We start from the raw sequence: 19,703 nt of genomic DNA on the forward strand, positions 1-19,703 counted from the left end.
GGGGGTGGGGCACTGAACCCCCACACAGTCAAAACCCATGCAAAAACTTTACAAAAGGCTATTGACCAGAATTACTGATTACAGAAACAGGCAATTAACACACTATTTTCTGTTATGTGTGTTATATACTGTGTTCTTTCAATAAAATAAGCTAGAGAACAGAAAATGTTTTTGCTGCCAAATCTCCAAAAAAATCTTCCAACATATTTATTGAAAGAAGTCTGCATATAAGTGGACCTACTCCATTCAAATCCATGCTGTTCAAGGGTCAACTGTATATATAAAGCACCTGAAATAGTGTTTGGCTCATAGTAGGTGCTCAGTGAATGGTAGTAGTAACCTTAATATTTCAGGTAGTTAACATCTGAAGGTAGGTATTATTCATGTTTTTAAATTGAGGCTCAGAGATGTTAAGTGACACAATTAGAAAGTGACAGCCACAGCCTCTCTCCTAGGAAGCCTAGAATCAAGAAGAGCAGAGCCAGGGGCACCATCCTGCCTCCCAATGGAGAACCAGAGGCCCAAAGTGTCTCTGTGCCTTTCCTGCACACTCACAGCAAGGCCACGGGTGAAATGGGACTGGACACTGAGGCCACCCAAGGCCCCATTCTGCGTTCTTGCCACTGCTCTACACCCCCCAAGCATCTCAAACGAAGAGGTGGCCTCCTTTCCAGCTTCCTCCCATTAGGCCCCCCTGGTGACTCATCCCCATTATTAAGCATTCACTGCAAACACTTTGTGGAGGGCATGGCAGTCGATGACCTGGGACTTACTTGGGAAATCTTCTTGTGGGCTCTTCCGATACTTTGGAGGGCGTCCAATCCTGGAGAGAGAGGGACCAGGTCCGTGGCAAGGAATCGGAGCCTGGCCTGGCCCAAGAGGACACGAGGCCCTGCACCCTTGCCCTCCGCACCGGCCATGATGGCGAGGCTTCTTCCTTAGGGAGAAGCCTGGGAGGTTCCTCTTACGGGCCGAGGCCTCCGTATCGGACAGCTCCGCCTTTAGTCGGCTCTGGTTCCTCTCAGCCAGTGGGCAGCCCGAGAGGCAATGGTGAGCTGTGAACTTGCCTGTGACGTGACCAGAGCCATCGCAACCAGGAGTGGGGCACTTCCTGGGGAAGGAGAGAAGGCTTAAGTTGGGCTGAAGCCACTTGTTCAGTGGGAACTTAGCCCTTCCCACCTCTGGCCCCACTGGAGTGTCTTGGTGAACCCTGCCAGGCCATGCACAGTAGGTGTAGAACAAGCCCTCTCTTAACAAAGCCTAAGGGTCTCTTAGCATAAGTCCTTCACTCACCGGTGGTGAAAGCTGTACTTAGAGGTCCTAGAGTGCGGCAGGCTCCTATAGCTAAGAGGGGGATAGCCCCCAGGGGAGGCAGAACTGGGCTCTCTGGGTCCTAGAGGAGCATGAAGGAAAGAGTTAACCCAGGGTCCTGGCGGTGGTGGTGGACGGAGGGCAGGAAGGAAGTTTCCATGGGGAAGGTCAGCACTGGGAACTAGAGCTAGGCTGCAGCACCACTGCTGGCTACTGGGTATCTGCCCTCTTAGGCAATGAGGGCTTGGCTCTCATACACTTTGTTGAAACTTGTAGGCCATGCCTGCCATGGAGACGAGGAGAACTTTGGGGAAAAGATCAACTCAGAGCTGGTGTGGGCACAGCTATACCTTAAAAGCCACATCAGGCAGATTCATGGTCTTCTGTTTGTTTCCCTGTTTTATTCCCAGGATTGTTGTGACTTTTTTTAGGCTCTGCCCATGGTTGGTGAATAACCATGTGAGACTTGAGGCTGAGAGGTCCAATGACCTGGCCTCTAACCCTGCTTGTGGGGACCAGGAGCCAGCATTTCTTTAACAAACAGAATGCATGCTCTGCATGGCTCTCCTAGACGCTGCAAGAACTCCCCAGGTACATAACTACCTCTTAAGTATATGCCACTCACATCTCAATACCCCAAACCCAACAACTGGGGTTGCAAGAAGTGCTGTTTAGTGCAGCAGAGACCCTGTGGCAGGGAGCATGGGGAAGCCCAGGGCTCACTGTGGGCACCAGAGCCCTCTGAGTCAGACCTCGGCATGGTGGTCAGAATCCCCTGGGCCAGCTATAGGAGCAGGGTTGTCAGAGCTCACAGGGCGGGGTTGGGGGGTGCAGTTTGGACACCAGTAGGAAAGAGTCGGAGTGCCCTAGCGGTACACACGGAGTGGAGGCTGCAGGGGATGCCCTGTCTTGGAACACCAGCCCGCAGGGTGGATGTCTGGGTGGTCGGCGTCGATCCAGAAGTCATAGGCATGACTCCAGCCATCAAAGTGGAGCTGTGGAGGAAAGGCCCTTGGACGTCAGGCACTCCTTGTGGAGCCCAGCTCAGCTGGGAGGTCCTCTAAGCCCCTGGAGGCTCTCCCCATCCCTGGGGCCTGTGACGAGCAAGATCCTGGATGGGAAGAACCAAGGGCCAACCCCGCAATAATCCATCTTGACCACTACATTTTCTAAGGGCTTTGCTCAGAAAGTTCCTGGCATCTCCCATCAGCCTGTGGATAGGATGAGGATTGTTAGGCCAGTTTTATGGGCTCAGAGAGGGGAAGACTTCCCAAGCCTACAGAGAGAAGTCACAGATGAGGCCAGGGGGAGACCCAAGATCTTTGGTCTCAAGTTTAGAGCTCTCTTCCCACAATGTGCTGCCTTAGTCTGGCTCATGTCATGCCCTTGACCTCCACCAGTCTACAGAGCTCCTGCCCAATTGGCCTGTCCACACCCCAGCCTAAGGGGCATGGCTACCTTTATCCGATGGTCCTCCACATCCTCCACACTGGCAACACGAATCAGAGCTGGGTTCCGTCGGTCCACAGCCTCCAGCTTCATATTGACCAGGAAGCTGTGTGGGGGTCGCTGCAGGGGGGACAGTGGCCTTCAGCCAAGGTCCAGCTCGGCAGAGCTGAGGCCCCAAGAAGGAAGTCCAAGTGCTGTGCCTGGGAAAGTGTGGCCTGCCAAAGTGGGGAGGCCAGGGCTCCATTCTGGCTGGCCCAGTGCTCCCACCTTCCTGAATTTAGCTTCCAACATACCACCTTGAAGGCCCAGGCAGGCACAGCAGAGGTCCCAGTTTCTTCCAGATAGTTCTCCCAACAGAAGCTGTCAGGATCTGGATAGTCTGGAGGAGAGCATGGAAGCAAAGTCTAGGCACACTGGCACACGGAGGGAGCTCTCTGTCCCAAGCAGGACCAGGAGCACGGAAGGGACAGAGTCCCTTGGAGTGTAATCTCCCCCCACGTTAGCACAGCCAATTCCTTGCAGGGGGCTCTGGAGGCAGAGGGGTGCTAGTCAGAAGCAAGCACATCGTTGCCTCACAGTTCACAGGGCTGTCTGGGAACCCTGGCTCCAATCCCCTTCCTTGGCTCTGTCCCAGCCCCAGTCCCAGCCCCATGCGAACCTCTACTATGTGTGGGCCAGCAGAGTACTCCAAAAGGCAAGGACACACTTCCTTGGCTCTGAGCTCCTGCTTCCTTGCTAAGGGCAGTCATCTAACTTTCTTTCTTTAAACCTTAACAGAGGCAAGGGTTGACAGGCCTCTCCTAAAATCACAGGGCTGTCAACTCCTGGGCAAAGAAATTGAACGTCCAGGACACATCTATTCCCTTACCCCGACCCTAAAGGCCCAGCTGATGAGGTATTGGTAAGGGAAGGGATCAGGGGTGAGTGTGTGGGTGTGGAGCCGGGTCTAGGAAAGGGTGTTTGCTCAGGTTGCAGGGTTACCTTGTGGAGGGGTGAGGGGCTTTCCTTGCTTTTGGCACCAGCCCACTGGGTGAATGTAGGGGCTGCTGGGGTCACACCTGGAACCCAAGAACACGTCACTGTCCCAAATGAAACTTGGGATGCCCTGAGCCTGCCATCTTGTGACAGCAAGGCTTCAGGGCACACCCGCATTCTACTTCTCAGTGAATTGCACAGGGGCTGACAAGAGAGTCATAAAACTGCAGCATTTGCTAAAAACTACCACCACCATGACATCTAAGGAAAACCATGAATTACAGGGATATGTTCATTATCACCTTGGCATTTTTTGATAAAACATTTCACATTGCATTGTATTTCTCATGATCAGATTAAATCCACAGGACAGTCAATTATGCCCCAGAGCAAATATGAATGTCAGAACTGGGTAGGGGCTACATGGTGCCTGAGGTTTGCAAGTATTGTCTCCTGCCTCTGCCATCCCCTCATCCCCCAGGCCAAGTCTGGGCCCTTCCACTACCAGTAGTCGTAAGTATCATCCCAGTTGTCAAAGTGCACAAGGAAGCGGCTGTCCACCACGTCGGTCACACTGGCCACACAGATGAGGGATGGGTTCATGCGATCAACAGCCTCCAGCTTCATGCCCACCTGGAAGCCCAGGGGTGGGGGACTCTGGAGGCAAGAAGAGGGGCTGCCACAAAGATGCCCAGGCCACCTAGTGCTAACTTAGAACCCACTGGCAAAGGAGGAGTAAGTCCCCTAAGAGTCATGCCTGGGGGGTGGGCAGCGGAGAGGGTGGGAGAAATAGGCTTGGAAAGAGGGTCCCTCTAGGGCAGAACACAAGCCCTGGCCAGAGCCACTCAGGAACTTCTGGCCTCCAAGATGCATTCAGAGGAACCTCACTGTGGTGGAAGGTAAATGATGGACGGCAGGAGGCTGTGTGTCCATCCAGCCTGCCAGGTTGAACACAAGTCTCCTCTACCCAGCAAGCCTGGCCTAGCCTGGGCTCAGGCGCTTGGGTGGGGTGGTGGGGAAGAAGGACTGACACAAGGGGCAGGGATAGGGAGGGCAGGGAGGCACCTGCCACGTGGTCGGCATAAGCTTCAAAAGCCATCACCTCCTTTGATCTTTACAGCGACCCGATGGAGACACGTATCATCATGCCCATTTTATAAATTAAATAACTGCCCGGGACCACAGTGCTAGTTAATGGTGGGGGAACACTGCCCCTGAATGGCAGTGGGGAGTCCCTGGCCCACAGGGACTGGACTTTGAATATGGTAACACTTTTAATGGGGGTTCCCTATTATCTCTCAGACCTTTTGTATTAGGAGATACTTTAACTGCTGGATAAAGCTGCTAGCTCTCCTCAACAGAGTAAGAGATGGGGGGTGGGGGAAGAATGTTGGGACTAGATAGGAGATGCTCAATTTTGGTCAAAAGGAGGAAAAATCCAGCTCCCAGAACAGAGGCTTGGGCCTTCCACCAAGAGGTGTAGAGCAACCCAAAGCAGGAGATAAGAACAATGACATCTCAGTGCTCAGGTGGCGATGGTGCCAGGGGCTCAGAGAGGACATTGGGGGATGCCTGGAGGAGAGGATTTCTGCAGCAGGGAAGAGGGAGGACCTACGACCGGCTTCCCTCCTGGCCCTTGGCCTACCCAGCGTGCCCCTCCCATCTGGCACGAGAGACCAGAACAAAGCTGAGAGCCCGTAAGTGAGCTCTCTTCTGGTGAGTCAGATACCCTGGCCGGCTGCAGTGACTCTGTCGCCGGGGCAGGTGTCCGTTCTTGCTCAGGGGCACTCACGTGGCTCTGGCTCACAAAGAGGTGCTTGGGGGCAGCCTGAGCTCTCGTGCTGCGCAGGTACTGGCTCCAGCTGAACTCCTCCTCCTTGTAACCTAGGCCCCTCAGGGGGAACAGACAGAGCGCTGTGCAGACAGAGGCTGGGCCGTGGTGAGGGCACCCCACACTGAAGCAGCAGCAGAATCAGGCAGGCCTGAAGACCCCACAACCCTCAAGAAGCTGCCCAGGAACCCCCTGCTGAAGCAGGACACGGCCTGGGTGGACGATCAAAAGGCAAGGGCGAAGTGGAAGCACCGGGGCTGAGTCGTGGTTCTGACAGAGAGAGGCCGGCTGTGGAATGCGGTCAGGGAAGGGGGCCACGGGGAAGAAGGGCTCTCGGCCTCACGGAGACCAATCCGGCCAGGCCTTACCTTTAGGGGGCTGTAGCTTGTGCCCCGTCTTCTCGAACCAGCCAGCAGGGTGAATGTCAGGGGAGTTGGCATTGATCCAGAAGTCATGGCACTCGGAATACCCATCAAAGTGCAGACGTAGGCGGTAGCCACACACCTGGCCGCGTGAGGGAGAACCACAGGGACTCTGATGCCAGGAGATGCCCCTTCCTTTCCCTCACCTCTCCTGGCCCAGCCTGGTGGTCTCAGGGTCTCTAATGCTAGCAGGTTCCTGGCCCCACTGTGAACTGTGCCTCACACTCTCCCATCCTGCAAAAGGACAGTTCATGCACTGATGAGCCCCGAGTTCTGGGTGCAAGACAGGCAGACGCCATAACATCCTCTTGCTCTTTTGAGCCCCGGACAGAACTCTTAGGGCCCCTGATAGTCTTACTTTGTGCCACCCTTCCCCACTGCTCCCCACTCGCACACTGCTCTGACCTCCCTGAGCTCATGGCACTGCCCTGTCCCTTGCTCCGGTGCTTTCACTCACCCTGCCTCTTCTAACGGCAACACCCGCTCATTCACAACTCATCTCTCGAGACTCAGCAAAGGGGGCCTTTCCTCTCTGAAGCTTCTTCCGCCCCTGCAGTGCCTCTCTGCTGGTGTCTGCTGGCACCCTAGTGGTATGGCACGCGTGTTTATCTGGCTGATTCCCATGCCACTGTGAGCTCTGGGAGGACAAGAGCTTTGCTGGACTCATGCCAGCACCCTTGGCCCAGGGGTGGGGGGGGCTGCTCAGCACTGAGAAATACACCCATTCTGTAACATCACCACCCCCACACTTGTCTGTTTTGTTTGTGCTTGAGCTTTCTTTGTAGTCCACCTTGATCCCCTACTAGGTTGTGTGCTTTCTGAGGGCAGGGCAGCGTCTCCCTCATCTGAGGCCAGGTCCTCCATGCCCCAACAAGCCCATCAATCTATTCATCAAGACAAGACATCATTGTAAGGGTGGTGCAGGCCTCAGCTCACCTCTGCCACAGTGAGGATGAAGTACATGGATGGATGCTGAGGGTCGATGCCTTCCAACTTCATGCCCAGTCTGAAGCCATTCTTGTTATGAGTGGCCGCTTGGTACTGTCAATGCACAGATTGGAGAGGACCCAGCTTCCATCCAGCCTTATCCTTGCCTAGTGGGCTTGGGGTGAAGGAGCTGCCTTTAGGCCCCACCTGCCTGGTACTACCAAAGGGATAACTTATTTGGGGATCCTTGTACAGGGATCCACAGTGGGAGAGACTAGTGCCTAGATCCCTGAGTCAGGGCTGGACTTGAGCTCCCTCTCATCCAAGTCATGGAATGATCAGTGGACAGAATTGAGTAGAGGGTACCAGAATTCAAAAGTCTGCAGGCCCAGTGATAGTTGAGCCTGGGTCCCATCTCTCCATTTCTTCCTACCCTGGAAGCCTCTTCACAGCCCTTTTCTATTCTGGACCCAGTTAGTCTCTTCCCCTCCATTCTGCCTGTCTTTTGAGGGATGTCAGACACAGAAAACATCTGAAGGCCTGAGTTTGATGGTAAGTCCATGGATGGGGAATACAAACTTGACCTAGGTGGAAATTGTCCCACTCACGTCCTGAAAGAGGCTGACAGGGGCAGTGATGGCCTTCTGCTCCTCAAGGTAGGACTCCCATGTCCAGCCTTTCTTTTTCTCTCCTGATGCTGTAGACAGGACACAGACAGTTTGTCCCCTGGGCTGCTCCTATTGCACTACTTTCCTCAGTTTCCCCAGACCCAGCTCTACCTTAACCTCCAAAACGAACCTTTGTGATCACATGCTGCCCTCTGGGCACACCCAGTCATGATGGTGTCAGACGCAGTGGGCTCAGACCTCAGGTGAGACTCAGTCTCAGGTGAGGCTACACCAAATTCTGTCCACCTCACCTTACCCCCAGGCCACTGTCAGCCAAAGTGCTTTGGATTATATAGTGACTAACTGCCGTTACAGTCACAGCCACAGAGAAAGCTGAGAAAGCTGAGTGACAAGTCTCAAATGAGCAGACTTAGGGTGGCTAACCACAAGCATTGGTGAGGGTGTGGATAAAGTGGGACTCCCATATACTGCTGGTAGGAATATAAAATGGTATGACCACTCTGGAAAACAGTCCAGCAGTTCCTTAAAAGGCTAAAGACAGAATTACTCTATGACCCAGCAAGTCTACTCCTAGGTATATAACCAAGAAAATGAAAACTTATGTCCACACAAAAACTTGTACACAGATGTCCATATCAGCATTATTCATAATAACTCCCAAGTGGAAGCAACCCATATAACCACCAACTGATAAATAAACAGTGTGATATATCCATACAATGGAATATTATTCAGCAATAAAAAAGGAAGGAAGTACTGATGCATGTGACAATATGGATAAACCTTTAAAGCCCTGTGTTAAGTGAAAGAAGCTGGTCACAAAGGACCACGTATTACATTATCATATTTATGTGAAATGTCCAGAACAGGCAAATCTGTACGTATAGGAAGTCAATTGGTGGTTGGCTGGGCTGGAAGGTGACTGGTGGTTTGGGAGGATGATGGGTAATGGATACAGGGTTTCTTCCTGGAGTGATAAAAATATTTTAAGATTGACTGTGGTGAAGGATGCATAACTCTGTGACCAGACTAAAAACCATTGAATTGTATGTTTCAAAGGGGTGAACTGTGTGGTATGTGAATTACTTTACCTCAATAAAGCTGTTTAAAAAACCGTATGTTATAAAAATATGTATAAAGCACTAACAGTAAAACATGGACAAATTGGACATCATTGAAATGAAAACTTTCTGCTCCTCGAAAGACATCATTTAGAAAAGAAAAAGCAAACCACAGACTAGGAGAAAATATTTGTAATATATACATCTGACAAAGGGCTTGTACCCAGAATATATATAAGGAATTAATAGTAAGAAGAAAAACAACCCAATTAAAGATGGACAAAATGTATGTCTAAAGTAACTATGAGGATGCCTGTAGGATGGCTCTGAATGCGAAAGGGTGTAACAAGTTGATTGTGAAGAGTGCCACCACAGATGCTTGATCTCGATGTGGGCAGAATGAGAGATGACATGAGACTATCAGAGCTATACAATGATCAAAACAGCTATTAATGACTAAATAAATTGTAAAGACTTTTGTTTTTCTATTTATTTCTGGTTTTGGTATTTTTGCATTTTGATTTCTTTTTCTCTTGCTTTTCTTATTTAAAAAATTTCCCCATTGTTTAATTAATCTTTATTGTAAAGACTTTTGCAACGTTGTGTTAGAAAATGATCCTTCACAGTATAGCACAGGGAAGACAAGTAGTGACTCTACAGCATCTTACTACACTGATGGACAGTGACTTTAATAAATTAAGGTATGTGGGGGGAACTTGATAATATGGGTGAATGTAGTAACCACAATGTTGCTCATGGGAAACCTTCATAAGATTGTACATCAATGATACCTTAGTAAAAAAAAAGAACACTACAGTAAAAAAAGATCCTTCACACAAAGCAGCTGTTGAAGAGAGTTAGGAGATATATAAGAAGGCCTGAGTATGTGCGTGCATGAGTTACATAGTTCTAACTGTTAAACTACTAGAACATTCCGGCAGGTCTAGATACAGCAGGTCTGTAGAACATGAATCCAATAGCTGGCCATCAAACTAACAAACAGAGTATAGATACAACATAGATTTTCCACACACACAGGACACTCAAGCAACCCTGCCACCTCCTCACCAACCCTTAAGATTCCTTTACCAAAAGACCCAAAAAAGAGTGGAAAAGATTTTAGCCATAAATGCAAACTTCTGTCTACTGATAAGAGTTTCTTCCCTTGAAAAAAGTAAAAAGAGGCAGAAGGGGGAAAATATCCAGAGACTACTACCACACTAATGTTCACAGAAGATAACTTTGAATCAGAAGATAACTTTGTACTAGTCAACAGGACCCAACTAAAAGAATGCTGATTCTTGCATCTATTTTCTTAAGTTAAGACAGAACAGTTAAGCCAACAGTAGGTAGGCACTGGCTGCTTCCTTTAAGACTTAGGAAACCATAAACCCAAGAAAGCTAAGCCTGTGGCTTTTGATATGACAGCCTTGGGTGCGAGACAGCAGTGACCATCTGGTTCAGCTGCGATGTGCAGAACTGGAATAGGCACCACAGAGTTCTGAGCCCCAGACACAGATCAGGCTCCGGGCTGGCACTGGATCCACCAAAGCAGAATGAAGTCCTAAGAACCGACCTCACTCTCTGGCTCTCTCTGGGACATGAAAGACTGACTCGTGCAGCTGAGCCATGGTCCAGGAGAAACCACCATCCTACGACTCATCCACTCACCTACTGAACGAACATTTTACGAAAGTCTACTCCATACCAGTCTCTGGGCTAAGCATCAGGGATAAACAATTAATAAAACAGATTCAATTTTGAGGGAGGAAGACAGACATTAAGCGAATTGCTACATAGTATCTAGGTGGTTACAAGTGTGATAAATGCTACTTAGCTCCAGTTGACTATTGTCACATGGGAATGTGGAGATAGTAATGGAGAAGGCCTGAGGGCCAGAGATGACCACGAATGACCTTTTTTCTATTTTTTTAAATTAGAACGAAAGGGTCAGGATGGGGCCCAAATAGCTAAGTCAGACTAGTGCTCACACTACCAAAGGGAAGCAATGCCATTGTGGTGCCATTAAAGGCTGCCCAAGTCTTTGGATACTGGGCCCAGCAGAGAAGCCTACTCACAACTGGATAACAGAAGATAAACAAACACATGATACAACCACCAAGAACACACATATACTAATACATAAACCAGAAATACTGGTTCTCTCATTCTCTCTCTCACACACACAAACTCACCATCACAACTATAACCCATGCTCCCAGCCTCACACCTCCAAATGTGTTACACACATCACACCAATATATACATATGCACAGGTCACCCTACCAGGCAGGCTGCTGCTCCACTCCTCACTTTCTGGGGTGCTACCAGCAGGTTGTCCCTCTGGATCCCTTCCTTCTTCTTGCTTCTCCTGTGGGAGGCAAGCTTGATCCCAGCTTCCTGTCCTCATGGGTTGGGGTGAAGCCCCAGCCTCTATTGCTGAACCCTGGCTGGCTCTCTGGCCACGTGGTGTTCTGTCCCAACCAGGTGGAACTTCTTCTAGGCCACCAGCAGGAACACAGCTCCAGCAGACAATCCCCTACCACTTGGGCACAGACACACATGAGCACACATGCCTAGTTACACAGCCTGACTACAGTTTGCCTCATTCCCAGGTGGGGAAACTGAGGACACAAATACATGTCCTAGGCTGATTGTACGTGCCCTCCAGAGATTTCACGCTGTCTCTTCCGGCTTCTCTGCAACTAGAGCCCTGTGCTGCCTGGCCTCTGGCCCAGTGCCTGGGCTCCACCAACGGAGCTTCCCATCTGCCTGCACACCTACTTGGGTGAGTGTGCATGTGCATGTGACTCAGCCCCGACACTAGACTGAGATGGGCTCTTCAGAAAAGCAGGAGAGTGATTTATTCATTTCCCTCCAACCAAGTACAGGACCTGATTCAGGATGGGACCCCAAAATATGATGAGTGAGTCTTCTCTGGCCTGGCCTCATAACCTGGATTAATGGAGGCGATAGTTGGAATTGAGGTATGGCCTCTCGGTTCCCTCCTTCCTCCCCACTGCCCTCTTCCTACCATGGCCTCTGGCTCTGACTCCTCCTCTGATGGGCTCTGGTACTCCCGGCGCTTCCTCTTCTTCATGGGTTTGAGAAGCTCCGAAGAGCTGATGCAAGAGGAGCTCTGGCCTGAGGAGTTCTCCACTATGACTGACCTGAGGGAGGGGCAGCCTGAGGAAAAACACCACCCACCCTGCACCACCCAGCCCCTCTCCTAAGCCCTGAATAGGACTGGGGCTTTGGGGCCCGGAAGGCAGGGCAAGTAGGGTTGCAATCCCCTGCCCCTTACCGCTCCTGGAACAGCTGGGGGCAGCCATCATTGGAGAAACCAGGTTCTGGACCAGCACCTTGCTGAGGACCACACTCCTGGCACTGACAGGTACCATCGTTCTCTGCGGGGTTCTGAGGGGGATCTTCTAGAGGGTCCTGGGGGAGGTCCGCTGTGGGGGCAAAAGGGGCCCAGGCCTGCCGCAGCCACACAGGCTCCGGCCACCTCAGAGCCCACGCCCCCTGAGGCCTGACCTCTACCTTGGTCCCACCTGCTCAGTTTCCACAGGACAGTCCCCCCACAGCCTTCTCCACCTCAGGACCAACCCCCGGCGCACCTGCCGGAATCCAGGCCACGCCCCCTGTGGCCACGCCCCCTCCGAGGCTCCTCAGGATGCTCAGGCCTCGCCCAACCTGCGTAGGGGCCCAGCTAGAGGCCTGGGTGTGGGGATGGGTCCTACCGGGCTGTTGGGGGCCCACATCTCCACCTCCCGCCGGGGCCTCGCCGTCTCCATATTCGGCCACGCCTTCCGGTCGCAGCTCGGGACTCGGAGGCTGCTCCGCTCCCACCATGGTCAGTGGCGCGTACTCGCTTATCCGGAACTGGAACGCCAGAGGGTGGGAGGACAGCAACTCCAGTACCCGCCCCCGATCCCCCCCAAGTAGGCACGGCCCCAGACCCCGCCGCTCACTCCAAGCCGCGCCCCCAGCAGCCCACAGGACTCTGCCCGCAGGTGCCTCACTCCAAGCCACGCCCCCATAACCCGTTCCCCATAAACCACGCCCCTAGGGCCTCTTGTGGCTCGTCCTCAGAGCCCCTCTCGCCAAGCCACGCCTCTAGATCCCTAGGGCTTCGGGTGCTTCAGTCCCAGCCACGCCGCTGAAGTCCCCAGCTCAAGGCCCCACCCCTAGCATCCTTCCTGTCGGCCGGCCTTCCCCCACCTTCCGCCTCCGGCCCACCGGCCCCGCCCCGCAGATGGGCTCGCTGGGCCCGGCCAATCCTCACAGACACTGACCCGCAGGCCGCTCCCAGGAGGTGGGGCCGCAGCCTCAGTCCACTCCAGGAGCCGCACTGTGCTGGCGCTAGAGCTGGCCGCCGGCCCGGTGCTTAACTGCGGCAGGACAGTGGCGGTGACTGGTACGCTGCCGGCCACTCTCTCCGGGGCGCCCCCGTGGATTGGCTCCCGCGGAAAACAGGACACATCCAGGGCACTGCTGGGTAGGCCGAGGGTGGCCGAGCTGGCTGCGAACACATACACAGATATGACACAGGTGAGCCCGGAGGCCCTGTCCTGATCCTGCCATGGCACGCGTGTAGGCAGGTGGAAAGAATCTCCTCCCCAGGATCCATTCCTGCTTGGGCAGGTATGCGAATGCTCCTCCCCAGACCTCTGGCTTTGCCCACCTGGGATGATGTAGGCCGTAGCCGGCAGGTGAGCGCTGGAACCTGGGCTGTCTCTGGCCACCAGGTGCACGCTGACCTCTCCTGTGGGGGGGCCCTTCAGTGTCCTCAGCATCTCCATTTCAGCATGCCCGTCCATCCTGGTAGGCCTACAAGCTGAACATCGCCCCCAGGGCCATCAGGGAGGGAGAGGCTATTTTGAGGAGCAGCTGGCCACTCTCAGGATGGGAAGCTGCAGTGAAATACCTCTACCCTGATGAGAGCTGGGTGTCTTAGGGGGACCAACCTCAAGTCTGGCTCCTGGCTCTGGTCACACAGGTGAGAGCTCTGGCTAAGCCCCGCATCTCCCCCAGTTGTCTGTAAGACGGGTATGTGTGAGGATTCTTTGTGGACTGTGACAACCGATTCTGGGGAGATGTCTCAGGCGAAGTTCTGTCTGGCCATCTGTCCTCATGACATTGCCCAGGCCATGTCCAAACTCCCCTTGTTCTCCATCCCACCTCCATCCTCGCTAGAATCACTCCCTTCTCCGTCTGGGGACTCAGAGCCCTCAAATAATCAGGTTCTCCTTCTCTGGTACAGGTCCACTTTCCCAAGGGGATCTTTCCTGATCACTTTCTTCTATGCCCCTGCCCACCACTCCCTCCAACTGCAAGCACAGAGTGGGCCCTCAAACATCTGTTGAGCAAATGCATGTACCTGAAGAGCAGAGAGGTGGTTTATGAGAACCCAGGCAGTGCATGACTTAGCTTTAATAAAGCAAGGGCAGTAGGAGCATTTGATAAGAGGTAGTTAAACAGGTAAATATATGATTGGGGGGAAAAAAAGACCTAGTGACCTAACAAATATACTTAATATCTATCATTTACTTAGCTCCTAAAATGTGTCAGCTGATGTTCTAGTACTCAACACCACTGTTCAGAATTTTCTGTGATGATGGAAATGTCCTATACCTACTCTGTCCAACACAGTCCACCAGCCATATGTGGCTACTGAGCACTTTAAATATGACTAGTGAGTGAGGAACTGAATTTTTATCTTACTTTAAATTAAATTTAAATAGCTATACATGGAGAAGACAAATAGTGACTCTATAGCATCTTACTACGCTGAGGGACAGTGACTGTGATGGAGTTGGGGGGGACTTGATAATATGGGTGAATGTTGAAATCACAATGTTGCTCATGAGAAACCTTCATAAAATTGTATGTCAATAATACCTTAATTAAAAATAATTTAAATAGCTATACTGATTGTATTGGGCAGCCCAACTTTACATATAATTACAATTGGCCTGTTGGCTTAACCTCCAGAACACATGTCAAAGTCTGACCAGTTCTCTCCATCTCCATTGCCACCATGCTAGTCCCAACCACCATCAGCTCTCCTTGGACTTGACAAATTGCCTCCTAACCCGTCTCCTTTCTTCTTCTTCTGCCCTATACAACCTATGCTCCAGTGAGAGAAAGCTTTAAAAATGTAAATCAAAGCACACATTTTCCCTATCTAAAATTCTTCAGTGGCTCTCCAGGGCCCTTAGAATAAATTCAAAGTGCTTTACTCTCTAGAATCTGGATGCCTGTCTTCCTCTCTGATTTCATCTCCTCCACTTCAAATCTTCCCCTTGTTCTTCACCCTCCACAAACTCTAGTTTCCTTCAATTGCTTGACAAATGTTCCTACTGCAGACTCTTGGATGCTTGCTGTTCCCTGTGCCTGGAGTGCTCTTGCTCATGTGCTCTGCTTGGCTGCTTCCTTCCCGTCCTCCAGGGTCAGCTCAGTGCTCACTTCCTCAGAAGGGGTCTTTCCTGGCCACTCAGTCTAAAGCAGCACACCCCTTACTCCATCCCCTCCTGCTTATCTCATTACTGTGTCTATTTCCTTCACATCCTTTATTATCGTAGATAATGATACTCATTTACTTATTAGTGTTTGAATAGTAATCCCCACATAAATATAAGTTCCATAAAGGCAAAAAAGACTTTATCTTTTTTACTGCTAGTGCCTGGCACACACTCAGTAAGTATTTGTGTCAGATTTCAGTAATTTCAACTTGTTAATAGAAAGCACTGTATGAGTGCTTAGTACTTGGTTGCTTTAAGGTGTCAGCAGTCCTTGACAACGGCTTCTGGTATACAGGCCAAAGAAAAATATGGGCCCAGGCTTAAGATTCTCAGTTTGAATCTCAGGTCCACCGTTTAATACCTGTGACTCTGAGTAAGCAGCTTACTCTCTTTGACCTCAGCTGCCTCGTGTATAAAGTAAACGTGGTAATGGTATCTACCTCAAAGGACTTTGGTGAAGATTAAATGGAAAAAAATGTAAAATCTTGATACAAGAAGGCCTTCAATAAATACCATTCCACTCCCTTTTAACAGCAACTCCAGGGAGCGTGGTAGCTGGTGGCCAGTAACCTGTAAGCTGTTTGCTCGCAAAAATCAGCATGCAATGGTTGCTGTCTCTCCCACCCACCTTCCCTCCTGCTGTTCTTGTGCATTCACTCATTTTCTAGCTTTTCCTCCCTAAATACAGAGTCTGTCCTCTATATCATAGACTGTTTAATCAGGTAGATGAGGCTAGACATATAGCTTGATTAATTAAGGCAACATTCAAACCAAGGTTTGTTTTCCCTGTTTTTTAATTGTAAAATAGAATTTCCTGAATTTCAATTCTAAGTATTTTGCTTTGCACAGCTGATGTACCATTTTAAGTTCTTCTAAACAGAGTCAATCTTTTTATTCAAAATATTGGCAGTCATTAAGTGTGAATGTGGTTACTCTTGAAAGAATTCCATTCTGTTTCAAAATCTATCACGTTTCATGTCTATCAAGGAGAAGGGGCAGAGAGGATTGCCGTTCTGTCTAGGTTTGTTGACCTTTTTCAGCAAATACAGGAGGGCCAACCAGGTGTCAGCACTGTTCTGTGCTCTGGGAACACAGACTCAAGACAGTGATCTCATGAAGCTTATATTCTAGAAATAAGGGATAGGGTTAGGGCTGGACATATAAATTTGAAAACCGTCATGTATAGGTGGCATTGAAAATCATAGAACTGTGTGTGAAGAAAAAGGTGGGAGCTTTGGAGCTCACTTTATAGGTTGGGAAGAGGAAGAAGATCTAGTGGAAGAGCCTTCAGTGAGGTGAGAGGGAATCCGGAAGAGCCTGGGCTTCATGAGGACATGTGAATTTTCAGGAAAGTGGGACTGCTCATTGGTGTTAAATGCCACTGATAGATCACGTCAGATGATGGCTGAGAGTTGATCATTTTAGCAATAAAGAGGTCATCATCAGAGGGTCACTACACCAGAGCACAGAAACACTGCTAGATCACAGGACGTCAGACCCAGGGAACCTCCCTAAAGACCAGCTCAGGTGCTGTGGTGGATGGAGGTACACAGAGGCGCTACTATCCGGTGAGCATCATGAAGGCAGCACACCTTGGAGGATGGCATGCTCAGGAAAGCAGAAGCATCCACACAGGAAATGAACCATGTTCACTGAGAAACAACTGGCAGATCTCAGGGTTCAGTTCAGGAAGAACCCGTACCCCACCTCCAGCCTTCAGAAAGAAACGGCCTCCAGAATGGGCATACACCCCACCACCCTGCTGGTTGGTAAGCAATGTGCCATCTTGCCAAGCCACCTCCCTGAACAGGCTCAACCCAGATGCCATAGTATAATTCCTGAAGCAGACCCTACTCAACTAGACCCCAAAGACCAGGTACCTACCCACACAGTCTGGTTCAAGAACCACAGAGCAAAACTCAAGAAGGCCAAATATAAGCATATTCAGCAATATCGAGATGCTGAACAACAGCAATTAGCTGGGGCAGGAGTCACAACCAGCTCTTTCAAGAGTGACATGGACGTACCTCCCAGATCCCCTACGAGCACCTCCCCTGCACCTCTGGTCTACACAGATCATCCAACACCTTCATCCCAACTGCACATCTGCCCCAACATTAAGGCTTCCACAGACCATTCTGTTGGCCACAAATTAGTCCATTTTGGCTGCTGCCAAGATCCTAACATATACTGCCACCATTCCATCCTGGAACCCCAAGTGTTTCCCACAAGCTTCAATTCCGATTCTTGTGGCTATTCATCTCCACAAATAATTTAGCAAAAAGCTAGACACAAGGCCACCTCCAGCAATGATTTGTAATGATTCCCACAGAAGGGACACTTTTCAGCTACACACAGGAAGAAAACACAAGATGTACACATGGATGCATTTCCACAACATGCTGAGTCAAAGGAGAAAAAAAGACACAAAAGACTATACTATATACTATATTAGTCCAGTTTATATGACTTCCCAGAGCAGGAAGAGCTAATCTATAATGGCAGAAAGCAGACCAGTGGTCTGAGAGGAGAGGCAGTAAGCCAGTCATTGGAATATTGCATAGGGCTCACATCCTAACTCAGGTGGCTGTTACCTGGGTGTAGAAATTCATTAGGACACACAGGACTGTAGTACCATGTCATGTACACTGCCAAGAACATCAATTTCATGGAGGGATAGATTAGCCATGGAGGTAATCATCTTGTAATGCATAAATGTATCAGATCAACATGTTATATACCCTAAATTTACACAATGGTCTATGTCACTTCTGTCTCAATAAAGCTGGAGAAAAGGTGTAAAGGATAATAATAAGAAGAAAAAGAGGTCATCAGAGACCTTGACAGGAGCCATTTCTGATCAGAGGAGCTTGGGACGAAAAACTGATAGGAGTGGGTTCTAGAGGAAATCACTGATTAGTTCAATATTTATCGAGCACCTATGATGTGCCTGGCACTGTTCTAGGCAATGCAAATTTGTCAGTGAACAAAACAGACAAAACCCACCTACAGTCTACATCCTAGTGGGGCAAACTGACAATAAAGATTGGTCTGCCTAGGAGAATAGGAGAAAAGGAAATGAAAACAATGGAACTAACAACTCTTTCAAGGGGTTGTGATGTAAAGGAGAGCATGGAAACAGGGAAGGTATTTGGAGAATGAAGTGATCTCAAGAAAGGGGTGTTGTTTTTATTTTTTAAATAGGTCTTATGGCATGTTTGCACCTGATGAAAAAAAACCTGTAGAGAGGAAGAAACTGACAATGTGGGAGGAAAAGAATCATTCCAGGAGACAAGTCCTTGAGTATGAGAGGATCCAGTACACCTGTGGTGTGGGCACCAGTCGCATGTGGTTGTGGGCTCCTGGCATCTGTTCCTGTGTTCCTTCTCCCCAGCTTGACCATTAGCTTTTCTGAGGCCTGGAACTGCTTTCTCAGTAACTTGCATTCACCCTTTCTCTACACACACCCTTACCTGCAGGATATTTGCAGTTCACATAGTGTTTTCCTGAGTATTGTTCTACTAGGTGCCCACAGCGGCACAACCAATCTGAAATGGCTCCCAGGCCTGAGCCAGGTGCAAGGAATCAATCCACTCCTACCCCAGCAGCCTGGTCACACCCTCAGAACCCACTTCTGTGGCCTCTGCACATGCTGTTCCTTCTGCTTGGTACCTTTCCATATCTCATATGCCTGGATTTTCCTAATCATCCTTCAAGATCCAGCTTGAGTGACATTTCTGAAGCCTCCCCAGAATCAACCGGCAAAACAAAGTTAATCACTCGCTCTATTGTGCTCCACTCCACCACAATCTAACCATGCATTAACTTGTCTGTCTCTCCCAGAGTCACTGTCTGAATCAGGTAGCTGGGAGTAAAGACTGGTCAATAATATAAGAAGAAATAATGGTACCGAAATTCATAAATGGCTTAGCTATTCTTACCTTCGGGACTAGAAACACTGTTCCCTCCCATGCTGCTCAGAGGCTGGAGGAGGACGGTATAAAATGGCAGGTCCCAGCAATTGTGAAGGTAGTCACTAGCAGCCTTCGGCAGTGAGTTTCCCCAGCCAAGGGAGATGCTTCGCCCAAGTGCCCTGTGACTAGTTGATAAGGGGTATAAAGGACCTGCCCCCTTGCCTCAATTAGGGACATCTCTGCAGGCTTCCCTTGCAACAGGCTGAGGCCTCTGTTGAGACTACATGGGCAATTCAACTTTTTCTGCCCAGCCACCTTGCTGTCTTCTCTCCATTACAGGTGGTATTCCCAAGAGCATTCCAGTAAGCATTCCACTCACATCTCCCTCTCAAGAGTCTGTTTCCAGGGAACACGATCTAAAACAGGGGATTGGATCCCCAGTTGCCGTGTCTGGCACGTAGAAGATGCTCAATAAATATTAATTGAATGAATGTGTCTGTGTTTGTTTTCTCTTGGGCTCTCTGCCAAGGTTCAAGGTCTCGTATACAACGGACGCTCAATGAATGACCGAGCTCTAGGTGCTGGGGGTGGGGAGCTATCGCCCCAGACAGTTACCCGCCATCCCCAACACACACACCCAGCGAGACTGAGCGCCCC

At 50.2% G+C, this 19,703-nt stretch overlaps 1 protein-coding gene across 11 annotated transcripts in view; it reads right to left on the minus strand.

The window, feature by feature from the left end:
* The window catches only part of L3MBTL1 (L3MBTL histone methyl-lysine binding protein 1), a 42,959-nt gene that overhangs the window by 11,607 nt on the left and 11,649 nt on the right, over positions 1-19,703 (minus strand). For 4 of the 11 annotated variants that reach the window (XR_012131327.1, XM_037012935.2, XM_037012929.2 and 1 more), the window contains exons 2-18: positions 13,293-13,445; positions 12,904-13,130; positions 12,349-12,490; positions 11,910-12,060; positions 11,640-11,775; positions 10,892-10,976; positions 7,524-7,612; positions 6,925-7,029; positions 5,935-6,070; positions 5,465-5,619; positions 4,241-4,392; positions 3,742-3,818; positions 3,054-3,139; positions 2,770-2,880; positions 2,192-2,306; positions 1,294-1,393; positions 774-1,111 (exon numbers count right to left, since the gene is read on the minus strand). Coding sequence is in view for 8 of the 11 variants with exons in the window: in XM_037012929.2 (XP_036868824.2) it covers positions 774-1,111; positions 1,294-1,393; positions 2,192-2,306; positions 2,770-2,880; positions 3,054-3,139; positions 3,742-3,818; positions 4,241-4,392; positions 5,465-5,619; positions 5,935-6,070; positions 6,925-7,029; positions 7,524-7,612; positions 10,892-10,976; positions 11,640-11,775; positions 11,910-12,060; positions 12,349-12,490; positions 12,904-13,130; positions 13,293-13,445 (2,358 nt within the window). In the remaining 3 variants the exon portion in view is untranslated. Of the gene's footprint in view, positions 1-773; positions 1,112-1,293; positions 1,394-2,191; positions 2,307-2,769; positions 2,881-3,053; positions 3,140-3,741; positions 3,819-4,240; positions 4,393-5,464; positions 5,620-5,934; positions 6,071-6,924; positions 7,030-7,523; positions 7,613-10,891; positions 10,977-11,639; positions 11,776-11,909; positions 12,061-12,348; positions 12,491-12,903; positions 13,131-13,292; positions 13,446-19,703 lie in introns of those variants that run through there. The other 7 variants (XM_037012933.2, XM_073236576.1, XR_012131328.1 and 4 more) reach the window with 6 other exon arrangements.

This window comes from Manis javanica, chromosome 5 (assembly GCF_040802235.1).
Source record: "Manis javanica isolate MJ-LG chromosome 5, MJ_LKY, whole genome shotgun sequence".
In the NCBI taxonomy this organism is placed as follows: Eukaryota; Metazoa; Chordata; class Mammalia; order Pholidota; family Manidae; genus Manis; species Manis javanica.